This window comes from Dryobates pubescens, chromosome 21, assembly GCF_014839835.1.
Source record: "Dryobates pubescens isolate bDryPub1 chromosome 21, bDryPub1.pri, whole genome shotgun sequence".
Lineage (NCBI taxonomy): Eukaryota > Metazoa > Chordata > Aves > Piciformes > Picidae > Dryobates > Dryobates pubescens.
The window spans coordinates 12,432,746-12,450,240 of NC_071632.1; the positions used below are offsets into that span (position 1 = coordinate 12,432,746).

At 37.7% G+C, this 17,495-nt stretch overlaps 1 protein-coding gene across 1 annotated transcript in view; it reads left to right on the top strand.

Moving 5' to 3' along the window:
• Positions 1-17,495, top strand: part of PTPRN2 (protein tyrosine phosphatase receptor type N2) — a 596,056-nt gene that overhangs the window by 137,250 nt on the left and 441,311 nt on the right. The window contains exon 3 of the mRNA XM_054171491.1: positions 9,752-9,865. Within this exon, the coding sequence (XP_054027466.1) occupies positions 9,752-9,865 (114 nt within the window). The remainder of the gene's footprint in view (positions 1-9,751; positions 9,866-17,495) is intronic.

The window sequence follows — 17,495 nt, forward strand, 5'->3', positions numbered from 1 at the left end:
CTTCATACCACATAATATGCCATTTTCATTTTGTGCTGCTTATAACCCTGAGTGTCACAGCTTTCTATTCTAGTCTGAATAGTCAATGAAACATTATGAAGCCGATAAGAAAAGCTGGTCCCCGTTACTTGGCAACGGCTGTTAAGCAGAGCTGAGTGCTGTTGATTGAGAAGATTAGCTGCCATAGATAAACCTCCTCTTTTTGCTGCCCTGCTGCTTATCTTTCCACCCATAACAAGTTGCACCAAATATGACAGCAGTCAGTGGTTTAGGCAGAATATGAACTTTGCGGCAAATGAAGTTTGTGCAAAAGACTCGGGGAGCAGCCTTTAAAAGAATTAATTTATTGAAATGTGCAGGTTGTTTTCTGGACTATCTTTTCTTGACTTTGGGGTGAGCAGTTTTGTTTCGAAAGAGTGATGCTCCAGACAGGAGAGAAATGGGATGTTCTGCTCCCACATTGGCCATTCACAGACACTGAAAACAGCAGCAAAGATTTTTAACAGTTTTCTGACTCCTGTTCTTAGTGACACTGAGGAAATAAATGAAAATACACTGTAATATTACTGCAGTTGCCAGATATACAGAGGCTGGATTAAAAGACAAAACCTGACTGTTTGGTTGATGCCTTTGTGGAAAATGCTGTTGTAGATTGAACAATATCCTGATGCATCAAAAACTCTTTATATTTGTGCACTGTTAGGAAATCTTTCTAGTTTTGCTGTACCCAAATTAAGTCTCATCAGAGAAGGATTTTGTTGACCGTTAGAGCTGAAATATGACTGAGGATAGGAGGTGGTGGATCTTCACATCTTCTTCCTCTCACATTTTTACAATGGTGCTTTATCCTTTTGCTTTCGTTCCTGATTTTACAAGTCTGTTTATATTTTTGCCTTTGGAGGGGCCTTTGCAAACCTATTGACCGGAACAGAAGCGTGGCCTGGGCTGATTGAGTGACTGGGGAGTGGAAAAGCACCAGCAGAAGAGTGAAACTCTGAGGTGACATGCTTAAGAAGAGTAGTCTTTGTGCAGAGATCTGAGTGAATAGTTATCCCTCTAATAAGTGTCATAAATTCACCATGTTATTTAAATGTCTGGTATTATTTCAATACTCCAGCAGAAGCTTCAGAAGAATAGATTTTTGGGGAGAGGCATTTTCATTTTTGTTAGCTTTATCTATTTATGCTAAAAAAAATGGAAAGTGATGGCTTCTGCCTGGAAGAACATTCAGCTGGGGTGCAAGAAGAGACAACAAACAAATAAGCTGTTTCCTGTGTAACTTTAGTATCCCAAGGAAGAATCTGGCACTCCATAAGCAATATAGTATGAGGGAGAAATTGAGAAAAATACTGTGTGGCACTCATCAGTACAGTAGTATTTCAGCAGGATTTTATGCTGATCCTGTGGTCCTGGCTTTCATTATTTAGTTATTTATTTATTTAGTCTTTTAACTTTCATGAATAATGAGGTATTATTTCATCCTTTTTTAGCAAAAGGATTTTGTTCAAAATTACTTACTCTGTCTTTCTGTCTTCTTTTAGGAAGTCTATAAATGCAGACTTTACAACTTCTGTGTGTAACTATTAGAATTGGAGGCGACTCTAAAGCTGTGAACAGATTAAATTCAGCCCCCAAATTCCAGCTTAAAAATGGCTTGTGTTGGAAAATGTATTTTAAAAAGCTCATTAGAACTTCTAAGAACACTCAGATGTTAAATATTGTGTGAGCTCTATGTATTCTGTGAATAAAACAGGAAGCAATTTGGGGTGCACATTTCACATGCATTGATGGGTCTGTGCACCAAAAGCAGAAAAATATTACTGTAACTGAGGAGAACTGAATGCTTCTGAAACTGCTCCTAGTCCTGTTCCAAGTCTCCATTTCATTATCATTTCCTCTGCAGACATCTAGAGACAAAAGATCATCTTCTATTCTGAAGACTTCTGTGCTGGAAAAGGTATTTCACTCTTGGGCTCTTTCCAGCCTATAGATAATCTCTTTTGCTTCTCTCAATGTCCTTTCCAAAATATATCACTCATTTTAAAATCTGGACACCAGAACTCTTTATTCCCCCACTGACCTCATCAGTGCTGCATACTGAATTATGTCACCTCCTTATTGCAACTTATTGCTGTCATGTTCATATGTTCAGAAACCTTATTAGTGCTTTTGCTCTGGTATTCTCAGACTGAATGCTGGGGTCTGAGCCAAGCAAGGTTTCATGCCCTTCACCTATATGGGCAGAGCTCAGGTTCTGTCACAGCAGGGGACAGCTGCATCCAGACCTCTAATTCATTGTGATAGAAATAATGTTTCTGAATGCAACTTCTGATAGGTATGTGATATTTAGCTACTAACAGTGCAATTTGCTTGAAAACTGTCAGATTTTTTTAAACTCTCCAGAATGCTCAGAAACTGTTAGCATCCTTTGCCAAAGTTTGAGGTGAGGTTCTCGACTGTTGCAGTGCCCATGCGTAAGCTGTTGGAGGCAGCTTCATGTGCTGCAGCTTTGATAGGAGTGTTGGTATTTTGTACTTGAGCAAGGTGCAGAAATTTCTGAGATAGCTCCTAACAGTTTTAATAAGTCCACAGAGTGTAGCACTCTGAAGTTATCCTAGTTTATAAGTGTTTCCCCTCCCCTTCATAAAGGAATGCATTTAAAATTTCTGCTGGTGTGTTTGGGTTGGCATAACATAATTTTTCCTAATTTTTGTAATGCTTTACAGTGAGGGAACAAGATGGGGATCTTTATTACTATAATTTCATGCAAGTCTGAAGTCAGTTCCATTTAGGAATAAATTCAGTAGCTCAGATTACAAAAGTTACCTGCTATCTCAATAAATATTGCCCCGCGAAGATCTAGAAAGCTTCAAGTTTGACAAAGGCCAGAAATAAACTGTTTGCTCTGTTAGATGCCACAAATGAGTATGAAAGGAATGGTCATGTCATGTTTTCACTTGAACACTGCCTCCTGCAAACCTGTAATGGCTAACTCCTAAAATACAAGCCCTTGGCACTCAACACAAGTTAAAACTTTCACTACTTTGTTTTTGAATATAAAATGAAAATTAATAATGATATCCATTTTGCCAAACACGTTTCCTTGCAGTTATTTTTGCCTTGGGAATACAGATGCAAGAGCATCTACAGTCTGATCACACAGTGAAGACATTGCCAGCGCCAAAGTGGTTTTTGGCACCAACTGAAAATGTAATGGGGATCCTTGAAGTGACTGAAGTACATCTCAGTGATACTTGGAAAATTAGTGTGCATAAATAAGCATTAGTATATTTGCATCTCATTGCTTCCATAAATAAATTCTTAGTCCCTCCAGTAACCTCTGTTCATAAATGAATATTGAGTTAAAAAAACCATTGTTCATGTTTCATCATTCCTCATTGCTCTGGCTTTTTTTTAAACAGCACAAGCAATAGGAGATCCATTACTCTTCTAGGAGGGAGTTGAACAACTTCAGAATAGTCTTTCCCTGCTTGAAACTTGTTCTGATTCAGAATGCTCATTTTTATCTTCCCTCTCCATTTCTCCCAATAATGTCATAAATAATTAATCAACCAGGTTGCATAAACCTGTACTCTTTTCCCATAAAGAATCAGATAATTCAGTGCTAAGGATCTATGTGGCTACCTCCTTTCTTTCCTTTTTCTCTGAAGTTCTCTAGTTTATTTGTATCTTTCCAGTAATTATGTGGTCAGATGTTGGTGCAGTATTCCGTGTCTTCTGGAAAATTTTGCTTTTTTTCTGCATGGGGGATGGGACATGGCTCAGATTCCTCACTAATGACAGGGCCATGTAAGCTATAAACGCACGTTAATCTTATAGCCCAAGGATTAAGTATGCTAAAGAGATACCTTTGGTGTAAGTTTAATAATACTTACACTTTGTATTTTTCCTCCTGGAGGAGTATTTATGTTTAATCTTTCCCTTCCTCTTCTCTCTAGAACCAGTATTGAGATAAAAAAGGCTAAATGAGCTTTAAATAACAATCTGTGTACACTTTCCCTTCTTATCTTACTTCACCAAACAAATATCCTAGCCTTTTTCATATTGCATTTCTTAAGTTTAAATAACTACCTCAACTTCCACACGCCTATCACAGTATCACAGTAACTAAGGTTGGTATCATCTGTAAGCATAAGGAAGACTGGAGGTGGCTGTAGCTGCACAGCTATGTGCTCCGGCGGAAGTCAAATGGAGCTGAAAGCAGTAAATGGAGCAGGTGGAGAAGCTTGTGCTCCAGGACTGGTCCCTGGGTGCGGAGCTGCCCACTAGGTGCCACTGTTATGCTCTGAAACGAGCTACCGCGGCCGCGGGGCTGCGCAGGGCGGAGCGAAGCGCACTGCTGGGCAGGTTCCCAGTGTAAGCCGGGAGATGTTTCCCAGGGCGGCTGCGCTGTGTTTGGAGCGCTGCAGCTTTGCCATGCAGCTCGCCGGGACTGCCAGAGCAGCTTTTCTGACGAGCAGCCGCAGTGAGACTTGTGAGGGTTTGATGTCTGAGAGCACTGGAGTAATACTTGCGAAACATTGCGTGAGAAACGAAACTGTGGAAGCCAATGTTACTCTGTCCGTGTGATCTCTACCTCACTAGTAAAGAGAATGTAAAAGCAGAGGTATAAATTAGGACCAAATCCTTTTTGAATAAGTGGAATATTAAAAATGTGCTATTTGCTGAAGGGCTTGCTTGCCAAATGTTGGATGTGGATTTGTGGACTGCATCTGAAATAAGCCTCTTTGGTATGTCACATAATGTCCTCTTCAAGGAATTGCAACATTTGAGGTGGTTTTTAAAAATAAAAGTAGTAATAATAATAATAATAATAGAACACCTGGAGAGAAAGATTGGGAAAAGAGAATAAAATACTTCAACAATCTCCTTCATACTTCCTAAACCACTTAACATCTGTGATCTTGAAGCCCAGTATCACGAGAATTTTGAGATGCAAATATTATATTTCCCAAACGATTAGTGTTTCCTGTAGGCAGCTTGAGCTCTGAACCTCGGGGTGCAAGGTATCAAACACTGGCCTTTTTGTTAGTTCTGGACTACTCTTGGACCTTACAGCATCTTAAATCCATAGCTAGTGCATGGAATTTGAAGTAGTGTCTATATTCAATGAGAAAGGATCTGTTTCTTACATAATCTTAAGTTGCAGAAGAATGATTCCCAGTGAAAACTGTGCAGAAATGTTAGCAGAAGTTCTCTTGATTAGCTGCAAGAGCTCCAACGATGCAGTCAAAGGTGGTAGCAGATGCCATTTGACATACTGCTGGGTTTGTGGAATTTCTTCTTTGTGTTATGACACGGGAACAAAGCTCAGTGTTTGCAATACGGAGCAAGACTTACATGTTATGCAAAGGTCTATCTTATAACTTTTTAATAATTGTCAGCTAACTGGGCTGAGGAAGCAGAAGCTTTGGTTGACTCATGTCAGTACTGATGCTGTCTGGAGAGCCACTTCCTTTCTGGCTGCTGCAGGAAGTTTGATGAGCAAAAGTGGGTGCTTCAAAGCATCTTGATGACTTTTTTGCAAAGGTCACTTGTCAGCACCCTCTGAAAACTTCACTGCATGTAGATTAAATAATTGCTTAGTAGTTTCGGGATGGGGTGCTTTTCTTTAGCCAAGAACAGTGTATTGTACACTGGGATATATATATATATATTTTAAATTATTTTTCTTTCAGTAGGAAATACTAAAAAATAATTGAATGAATCACTGCCCACAAATAGTCTTGAATTCAAGGTGAAGGTGGTCTCTCAGTGCAAGTTTCCAAAGATACTTAGTACCTGGTACGCATGTGATGCCTGTCTACCTTACCAAGTGAATGTGCTGGCACACATTCAAAACTGTTTCAAAAGAGATATTTCTTCGCTCTTCTTTTACATAATTCAGTATCTAGGTGTCAGTCACAAACGTGATGTGATGCTTGCTTCCTCAGGAGGTAACAGAGGTCATAAATACCTACTAATTCATGGCAAATTGACAATAATAATGAATTAAGATGAATGTTTTCTGTTTGCTTCTAAACCTCTCTCTCAAAAAAAAAATCACCCTTCCTGAACCTGTGTTTTGACTTGTTCACAGTTTAATCTAGCAGTTGTAATTTTATTTCTTTTTTTACTATAAGTTGATAAATATTCAATGTAAATGCATGTACCATGCCTCAGGATGTTGTCTCTGACAAAAGAGCTTCATCTGACACTATTTGAGATCTAACTGGGCACCTGGCTTACTTCAAATTTGTGTCTTTTGATGTTAGCCTCTAATTTTGTTACATGTATTTGTCAAAATTCAAGATTTTAAATAGAGTTTGTGAAAACTAACGCTTGCATTTTTTTTCCCCCCTCCAATACTAAATGGATTAGCCAAATAGCCAAATACATAAAAAAGCAACTCACTGTCACCTTGGGTATATTATTCTTCTGTTTTAGTGCCTTCTTTGGAAACAAATGAAGAAGCTGTCTAAAATTCAGCGTTACCATGCTGTTAACACAGATGTTTTGAGGTCTAAGTATGAGTTGTAAGATATTACTATGGCAATTTCAGATACTACTCTTTGCTAACGTTTAGCAAATGATAGCACTTTAATAGCAACCATATGTGTATATTGATCAGTTGTCTCAGCCTTCCCTCATTCTGGGCATGTGTAAAGAGCAGATGTCTTTTGCATATTGCATTTCTTCTCAGAATACAATTTTAATCAAAGTTCAGTGTGAACACACTCTGAAGGGCTATAGGCATACAGGGGATGGTGGTTATTAAAGCATCACTCATGATTTGAACTTCTCTGCCATGAGGTGTTTACTGTACAATCTGGGAACTTTTCCATTTTCCTTTTTGCCTCATGACAACTTTGGGCAATTCACTTATTGGAGGTTGTCAGGGGGCATGACAGGGTGCTCAGACACCAATGCTTTGCCACAACCGTACCTCGCCCTGCGCCAGAGGTGGGTGCAGCTGTTCTGGAGAAAAGTACCATGTGCTTACTCACTGTAAAGATCACAGTGCTTTTGGTTAGCTCACAGCAGATTAAACTGGACAGTTGTTAAACATTAGCTGAAATTTAGGTGAAAATGAGGTTTGTGCTGGACCAAAGCTATTCCTGAATTTGGGCTACATCTGCCAAATAGATTTCTTGGACAGAAAATAAAAAGCAACCTTATTATATATATAAATAAATATATACAAATATATATATATATATATATATAGTTGTGTGTGTGTGTGTAAAATGGTTATTTCTCCCTTTTCCTCCAATGTAATTTTAAGAAGGTTTAACTGAGAGATACTTTGAAAATTGAATGCTCAACCTCAGATTAAGTTTTTTTAGGTTTTAAGTCTTGCCACAGAAACCTTGCAATCAAATCAAGTAAAAAAGCAACCAGCCAACAACAAAAAACCCCAAGCAAATCCAACCATGAGAACCCCCAAACAGGTAGAAAAACCTAGGGAAATTCTTACTTTTTTTAAAAAAAAAGACTGAACTGAATGATGAAATCCACTATTTGCACAACTCTAGTCCAGCTGTAATCTCCACTATAAAGACCCTCTGTATTTTAGAGATGGTATTTGCCAACTGCTCCTTGGGGCATACTGCTCCTTCTCCACTCTCCTAGTACTGCGTTTAGCAGGGCAGAGGCTATTCGTGATTGCAGCCTCTTCAAAGCTTATTATGCCCATATTTCAAGTACAAAAGCCAAAGTAACTTGCAGTTTCTCTCTGAGCAGTCCCAGCGTTTTTGGGTAGATGTATAATGCAGCTCAGACTCATGTGCTGGTTGTTAACGTTAGAATTTAAATAGGGTTTGTATTCCAGCACCCCCCTCTCACCCCCCCTATTCAAAGGCAGTAGGCTCAAGGTTTGTGAAAACTCTGGGTTTAGAAAAAGAGGCTGTCTCCTTCAGGGTTTGTGAGCAAATAAGCTTCTGCATCCATGGAGATACATTTAAATGATACTTAATACAAAAAAACCTTTAGTTAGTGCTGAATTTGTATGCTTTTCTGCTCTCTGAAATAAAATGATAATTATTCTTAAGGTATGACCTCTTTAAAAAAAAAATCATGGAATATTAGTTGTTTGTACAAACAAAGATTTTTGTCCTAAATATTAATAGCCTTTAATGGTGGGATTCCAAAATAGAGCTGGCTTTTTCAAGTTAGGTTTCATTTTGACCAATCTTGTTCTTAAACCCTAATTATATATATATATTTTTTTTTGTCCTTTCTTAATCAGGACCTCATTTATTCCTGCTAGCCATCCATTTACAAATGACTGATATTTATATACTTTGCTTATTTCCAATTACACCGGACTTTTAAACGGAGATGAATATTCCGCTGCTAGGCTGCTTTATGCCTTACATGGCAGGAAAGCAAACCAGTTCTGTGTATGTGGTTTCTAAATGAAACCTAGCTTTGAAAAACAAAAGTGGAAGCAGAGGTAAGTTTTTAATTTGGATTAACTTGACAGTTGTAAATGACAGGAGGATTGGAAAGGCAAAGAAAGAAGTTGGCTAATTTCAATGAGGTATTTGTGTTTAACAGTGAAGGGCAATAATGCCCTTTTTTTTTTGCGTCGTGGACTGGTTTATTTTCTTTTATGCCATTATTTGTGTTTAGCGAACAGCTGGGCCAGTAGTTCCCATTTGTGGTCTTTTAGCTCTCTGAAGAAGCAGAGAAAGTAATGGGCGTTTGCAAATTAATAGTGACCGTTATTTTCCGCTAATCTGATGTAGCTCTCCTCTTTGAGCAGAGATGTAATATCGGAGCAGAAGTAATTACTGTGTTAAAACTAGTTCTGCAGGAGAATATTTTGCTAATTAAACTTGTTGCATTTAAATTGCTTCCTTTGGATCACTATATAGAAGAGAACTGTTTTGAACAATAAATGAAACCACTTTCTTTCTCAGAGGCCTAGAATTGCAGATGGTCAGATTGTGTGTGAAGCACCTAGGCTCTGAATAAGTCTTTTGTATGAAAGAGAGAAAGGTAATTTGAATGTTTGAACTCCCCGTTCCTCCCACACATACACAGGAAGCATGTCTCAAAATGAACAATTCTCTAAATAAAGACTAATAAGAAGCTAAATTAATTAGAAGGTGTGATTTGAAAAGACATTGATGAGAAGAGTCTGTCATTCTAGACAAATGGAATGGAGCTAAATAAATTAGGCCACATTAATATCTCATTGTTCTGTGAGCAGCTTTCTTTTATTGCATTCATTAGAGGGTACTTCTTGAAATGAGTCTTTACTAGCCATTACAGATGCAGTTCTCATTTACCAATGCCTAGCACACAGCTCCTGCATTAAAAATGTTTCAGTAAGCCCTCATAGTTTTTGCAAATGAATACTTATATTTCTGGATGCCACACTTCATCTGCAACATAGCAGGCATTGAACATTAAGTTTCTTTCCCACCAAATTGCCAGTAAAGAAGTCTTACATCAAAAGATTTGGGAAGCAGAAGCCTGAATTTACTTCATAAAATAAACTGCATGCATAACTTGTACAATAGACTCTCCTCCAACTAATATTCTTTCTAGTATTTATTTATTTAGATGGAAAATACTCTGTCTCATGACTTCAATAGCCCTTTGATAGGTTTTTTTAAGTGTCTTTTAGAAGGTTCCTTCAGTATATAATTAGGATACATTGGAAATGCGCATCTCATAATACATTTCCTCCTCTCAGAAAATGAAATGTATATTTTCCCTTTTCTTCTTCTCTCTCCTGCAGATGGAATATTTGGGAGATGTCAGCGAGTGCCAGTAATAGACATCTATAAATATGACATTTCACCCCTTGTTCTGCAGCGCCTAAGGATCATCCTGGAGAAGCTCTCGCACAGAGGTATTGTAAACTTCTGGAGGGGTGTTACTTGTGCTGGGGGTTACGGTTACTTTGTGCTCCCTCTGAGGTGAGACCTTTGTAAGTTTTTGAGTGCTGTGTGTTTCAGGCCCAGTAGTGCAGACTTTATAAAAGTGAAACGGCCTTCTAGCTCACTGAATCTGCAACAAGGGCTTGGTGAAGCAATTTCAGGAGAGGTGCTTCCCCTCTATGTAGTGCATGTCTGTGACTGCCACTCTATACAATAGAATTTTAACATCTATGAATGCTGCTGTCATAAATAAACCAGCAGGAAAGAAAAATAATTTGCCATGTATCCTTTTGCACTGCAGTGTATTTCAATGTGAACAGGCAGAAAATGCACAACTTTTAGTTAGCTAGAAACAGTTCTTAACTTTCTAGTGAACTCAAATAAGCAGAACTCTTCTGATTTCATTACATGCTGCATCTACTCTGTTCCTCTTAATTTTATTCAGCTTTCTGATGTTAATCTCTGTGCCATTTCCAAGGCTAGAAAGGATGTCCTGGCTTCTGAATGGCATACCTTCAACTAAGAAATCAAAACTTAGATCAAGGAAAAGCCAATAATGAGAACAAACTTTTTAGGTGCTAATAGAAGAAATAAACCTCTGTTGCAGGCAGCCAGAGGATCAAGAAATCTTTGTAATCTAAACTGTTTCAAGAGGATTGTTGGAATCGTTAATTTTTTCATTGGCATCATCCTTCTGGTTGTTTGTTGCTAAATATTTTCCAATTACCATCTCAGTTACAAACTGGTAATATTGTATTACCGTGATGTTAGTTTAATTACGGGGAAAAAAATTGATTTCTTGGAAGTTAGTTCACAGCTACGCATAATCTGGACTTCTAGTTTAGAAACCATTGATTTAGAGGATTAAAAAAATTTCCAGGGATTTACTTCCCATCCAAATGAAGCAAACTCAGCAAAACTTGATTGTATTAACTGCTGGCTGATTAACAGTTACATGTGAATAGTACTTGTTGCTCTATCACTTGTCATTTTCTAAAGGCTAAGTTATGCAAGCAAGTTTTGTGAAAATACTATTTAATCAGGGCAACACTGTGTGAGTGGAAAAGCTAGTGCTTGCTCTCTGGATGCAGTGAAGAAGTGGGGGCACATTCATTGCATTAAGACACCTAAATTGATATTTAAACTCATCACATCTTCATGGACAAACAGCACTCATTTACATTGTCTCAGTATTGATGCTGAGTGCTATATGAAGCTTCCTCCATGGGGCTGTCAGAGTTGAAGGACCTGGGGGAGACTCATCCTTTTTTTGGAGGGGCACATGTAGAGGGTGATGGAATGCTCCAGGCCATCTCAAAAGATGCTTACTATGACATTCACCCTGACTACCCTAAGACTTTGATTAGTTCAGCTGAACTGATGTGATCTCCCTCTTACTAAGTGCTTCTCCAATCAATAAACCAACCCCTCCTAGGACGTCTGTGACCACCAGCCCACCTCCCTGGGTATACCTGTTGTGGTAAACTGCAGTATGTTTCTTTTAAGGCAAGCTGGGCATTGCAATTTGGTCTCCTTTTTCATAGTAAGAGAATCAGAAGGAACACACAGATTGAAACTGTGATGAATGAAAACATTTTATCTTTTATCTTTTCTTACTCATGACATTTAGATGTGCATACACAAATGTGTATATTCTTTGAACTGATATATAACTTTTGCAAGCAATTTTGGTGGCCTGTGGGTATCTCAGTAAAGGGAATCTTAAATATAGCTGTAAAAGATAATAGAATGCTAGAATGTTGTTGTTCAAAAGATTGATGTGATAAAATAGCTTTTTTTTTTTTTTCTCAGTATCCTTGGCAAATTCTGAAATGTTTATTGAGGAGAGGAATATATCAAAAGTAGAATCAGTGTGGGCCATCAGATTAATAGATTACTGACACCAGGCTGCTCAGAGAAGGCTGCTGTTTGCTGCTGCTATCAGATATAACACATTTAGCCCTTAGGTCTTGTATTCTGGCTGGGATGGTCACTTGCACAGTTAATACGGTTCCACAAATCCTGTGCAAAACATCATGTCCATTTCTGCAGTATAGATATGCAAGACATTGTAAAGACCACAGCAATGTTTCTGGTAACCTTAATCAAGGGCTTCATTTTTTCATAGGGCTTGTTTCCTTTATCTATGTAATACTATGTTCATCTTGCCCTCTTGAAAAGAGTTCTGGATAGCTACACTTGTGATGCCAAACTTCCCTGGAAGGGATAAGAAACTGCATTTCCCACCCCCACTCCCCCTCCATTTGTAAAACTGCAGGATAGATTTCTCTTTGAAGTCCATGTAGTGTAGGTCTCATGATAAACATGATGTTTAGCAATGTCTATATTGAACACTTAGATGTATTAGATGTTTGTACTGTTAAGAGCTGAATATTTTGGAGGCTACTGACTAGGTTGTGATTTATTTATTTTTCCAGTGTGACTTGGTTTTTCTCTTTTGTCTCCTCCCTGATGTCTTCTTGCAGTATAACTAGTATCTTTTTCCTAGCAATAGTTTTTTGACAGCTATTTCCATAGAATAAAGAAAACTGTAAATCCATAGGAATTCTTGTAAAACTTACATCCTCTTTCTTTTCTGTTTGTTGATAGCTTCTGAGTCATGCCTGTATTTGAATCATAGTCCAAGTGGATGATTGTGTGGTCAGGTGCTATAAAACAAAGGACAACATGATATGAATAGAAAATACCATTTGTGAGTCTGCTGGCTCAAAATGTTTACTACAATAGGAAAGCATATGACAGAGGCTTAGATGAGTGACACACCTGATGATAATCTGTTTAATAAAGGACTTTGACTAAAATTGAATTCAGCTTTCATAATGCTATAGTTTTTATGTCTTCTTTACACATTGAGTCTATCTTTGTCTACACTGTCTACTCGTAGATTGATGATAGAAGTGAATGCCTTGGAATATTAGTTTCCTACAAAGAAATCATCTGTTAGCATTCAAATACCCTTACTTGTGGCATTTTCTCTCACTGTCCTTGAGTCAGTCAAATCTTTTAAAATACTCTCCATGAAGGAGGTTTTCTGAAGATTCAGCTTTTATAAACGTGGTGATCTATATGGGAAAGGACTTTTTCACAGTTGCTGAAACATGATGAATCACTTTTTCAGGTTGATTATGCTATAATTTATGGAGTTGAAAAATTCCTCATTTTCTGATAAATAGGACAATCAAAAGGATGCTGTTTAGATAGGACTAAACCATTGGAAATAGGAAATGAAGGAAATACCAGCACAGAAGGGTGAATGATTAGTCCCTAAAAGAAATGGAAATACTAATTCCTATGGTTGGCCTTCTGTGTTCTCTTATCCAGCTTAGGAAGGCAAAGTGATTGCATCAGTGTGGTTCTTGGCAAGATTGTAGAAACAGTTTCATGGTGATTGACCTGTCATGTAAGAAACATGGAAAATGAGATAGGAGGACTAATCATGATATAACTCAAGCATGAATGCACGAATAGCACTTGAAATATCAGCATAAGTAGTAATAAAAGTGAACAGTAGTATTTCACAACTTATTTACTCCAAGAGTGATTTACATTTGTTTCATAGAACAGTTTCTAACCAGTGATTCAGACTATCTGAGAACATAGCAACTCTGTGACAAAGTGCAGCTGCCATAGCAATGAGCATTACTTGATGGAAGAGCAGAGGAGTCTGGGACACACACTTCCTTAAAGCCATCAGAACAAAGGTATTTGCTCAGGGTCACAACAAATGCTTATCTAATTTAGAATTCTGCCCCTCAGTGTGGCCACTATTGGGGGGGGAGGGGAGGAAATGTAAGGAATGTTTAAGACTACAGAAGCTTTTCCAGCATTTGTGCTTTCTCAGCATTGTGTGCTTGGTGGCATATGGCTCTCCTCAGCTAGAAGTTGTATATTTGTCTGTTGAATGCCCTGTGGACACTGTTTCTAGCACAGTTTGACAGGACACTGTCCTAGAATCAGAGTATGTTAAACTAATAATCTGTAGTTTAGCTTCTGTCTTCTGTTTTACTTAAATTGTAATTAAATTACAGGTGTTGTGACTTTACTGAACTGTGCAGTGTGACTATTTGAAAAACAGAGGAAAGTGTTTTGTTTTGCTTATGTAAATTGGAGTCATTATGAAGTGATTCCTGAGTTTGTGTTGCTCCTTAATTTTTGCTAAAACACTTTCTTGTTCAAAACTTGACTTTCAAAGAAAGCAATTTCTTTCACGCTACTCGTGAAGAAAGTCTTGCTTAAGATACTCAAGTATCAGCAGTGTTATTAGGAGAAGCATTAAAGAGCAGGATACACTTTTAAATTAATTTAGCTCAAGTGAGCAAGTTATTCTGGAAAGGCTCATGGGCTGTGAAAGTAGGCAACAGATTTTAGGTGTTCAAGAGGGGACTGGATATGGCACTTGGTGCCATGGTCTAGTCATGAGGTCTGTGGACAGGTTGGACTCCATGATCTTTGAGGTCTCTTCCAACCTTAGTGATACTGTGATTTACAGACTGGGGGGGAAAAAGTGGGGAAAAAAATGGAAACTTTTTCTCTCTTGTTTCCTTTGCAACCCAGGAAGCTCTTGACAGGAGAAAGAAATATTTGTGCTAAATTGATTCTAACCAGTTAAGTGTAAGGTGATTAATATAACTTTGCTAGAAATAAATTTATACTCTTACAGCAAATTTGTTTTACAAAATAAATCTACAATCAGTTACCTTGAAAATTGAAATGAATGTGACTTGTCACATGCAGCTTGTGAATTACGAAAGGGTTGCTAAATATTTCAGCCAGGACTATTTTTCAAAGCAAAGAATCATTTGTTGCTGCAACAAAGGTAAGGGACTTGAAAGTAAATCTTTATAAGCTCAGTTTTGAAATAAACTTAAAAGGAATAATGCAGTTCTTGCACATATTTGCTAGGTGATTATCACATCATTATGGAGGTGTACAGAAACCTGAAACTAGGAGAGGTAGGAGAAAGCAGGTTTTCCTTTAAATTCAAATATTGATATAAGGGAAGGCAAACTCTTCTTTCGACCTTCAGGGAAAAAAACCCAAGTTTCACTTGAAAAGAGCAGTGCATTTACATACAATTTCCCAGGCATCAGTGTTCTTCAGATATCTGTGTACAGAACAAATTCTTCTCCTAGATGGCTGCTGAGGCCAGGAATTGAGGCATAACCTCCCACGACATGCTGCAGTGGAGGAATTCAGCCAGGGCTGGACATATATATTTACCTTCTGGTTTCACTGTCACACTGCCTTCACTTTTTGGCTCAATGGACAGTAATGCTCTGAACAAGCTGCAAAAAATTCCTGTCTTTGTTAATTTCACCATTGATATTTTTTTGGTCTTCAAAGAATACACTTTGAGATCTTTTTTTGTTGCACACCTGAACGTTGCACAGCACAGAACAAACAAACAAATAATTTTTCATGTGGTTCATTGTATGGCTGCTCTGCTTACCAGACATCGTCTGATACGGCACTGACTCACTCTTTGGCATGTAAGACAGGAAAGTGCTACCTATGAAGAATGCATTTGCATTACAGAAATCATTACAGGAGCAGAGCAGATACAATGCATTGTGGGAGAGATATTAGGAAGCCCAGAAGAAAACTTTGTAATATATATTTAGTTTTATCTGCATTAATAACATTGTTTTGTAAAGCTTTTATTGCATTTGATTTCATTTGAATATCGCCTTTTGGAAAGCATGTATGTGATCCCAGTAGCATCATATTCCTTTTGTTTCAAAAAATGTAAAAAAAAAATACAAAGCAGAGCTTTGACTTGTGTTTTTTCATAAGATAACACATTAAGTAATATGTTTGATAGGACAGAGGAAAGGTCTGCATGTCTCCTTTCTGTCATGTTTCTGTCAACTAGCAGTGACAACTGCTGACTGGGATCAGGATGTATCAAATTCTTTGTGGCCCAGATAAATTTACAGCTTTCGTTCCAATGGAAACATAGAAATCAGTGATAATAAAATGCAAATATTAAAGGCTGTTGATCAGTTCCTGCCTTGCCTCCTTTGTTTTGAAGATTTCTGTCTCACCTCATGGATTTTAACCTCTTCATTAATGCTTAGTCTTTCCACGAATCTCTCAGTGCTGGCTCTTCCACACTTTATGGTTTTTTTCGTGGTCTTTGAAATGTGGAGACTGTTTCTGTTTCCTCATTCTGTGGAAGAAACTAAAGTTGGCACTTGGGCTTAAGCGAACAAGTTCACCAGGCTTCCTCTGGAGGGCCTTGCTCCCAGCATCAGCCTGAGCAACAGCTCAAGGGCAGAAAGTCTTGTATTTGGCTTACTCATCAACATGCTGCCCTGTTAATAATGTCACACGGGGCTTTGAACTTAATACTTGTTCTCTTAGACCATTCTTTTAGAAAATCAGCACCTTTCACAGGACCACTGGCCTGGGCATGCTGGGCTTGTAGTGACGTAGGTGCATAAAATATTTTTAAAACACACTGGAAAATTCAGCAATCAAATTGCAATTCATTACCAGCTCTTCCCACACGTAGAATAGCAGCAAATATCAATTCAAGCATGAGATTACTTCTTTAGCTGTGTTCTCTAATGACGCTACTTTTGGAAACTGTGAATAACAATATCGCGTATCCAAAGTCATGATACCAGTTTGTACCATTAATCCATAATTATAGCACATTTACATCTTCAGCATAAAACTTTATTTAATTTATTTTGATTTTTAAATAACTGCACTACCAGTGGTTTATTCCTTATTTGGATTTTTTATTAGGGAATTTGTTTCCCATTTTTATTTCTGTATTCATTGCACATCCTTCTCTCTACATGGCCTCTCATTCTTTCATGATACCAACTTTTAATGACACCTGGAGTCTGACATATTTTCAACTTTATACTACTTGCTCCAAGTTCTGAAATGTTTAGGCTTATTTTTTTTCAAATTCACAATTTTAATCTTATTCATACAAGACCTTTACAGGTAGATCGTGGTCCTCACAATACACCCTGGTATCATTGAAGCTCCACTTGTAGTAGTCACTATGAATTCCCAGAAAAATTCTCATTTCCCTTTGCTATACAGAATATATAGTGTGTATATGTATACACACACACTTTTTTTCATGTATATAGATGTTTTCATTCTTTATCTCACAGTTTAGAATGCCTCTGACAAGTTTAGCATTTTCCTGCAAAGTCTGGATGTTACTAGATTTCTATTTTAGTTTGTCATGTTTTCTTTCATGCTGATTCTTAGCATATCCTCCTTGTATTTTGCAAGTTTCTCCTTCTGCTTTGTTTTGCCTATAAATGAGTGTATGGCTATGGACAGTGCAGTTCATGATAATAAAATGGTACTTTCCTTCCAACACTTGTCCGTTACTTAGTTTCTCTTTTGAAGCTCCTCACAGTCTTAGAATTGCAAACAGGACTTTCCCATCATTTTTAGTCTTTTATTCCTATTGCTGTGTGGTTGCTAATTAAGCATTGCACAGACCTGCACTGCATATTTAACTAAAGTGTCTCTGATCTTTTAGGAAGGCTTTGAATATGCTTCCTGTGTTTGACTTAGCATATATCAAATGTATAGTTATTAAACTGT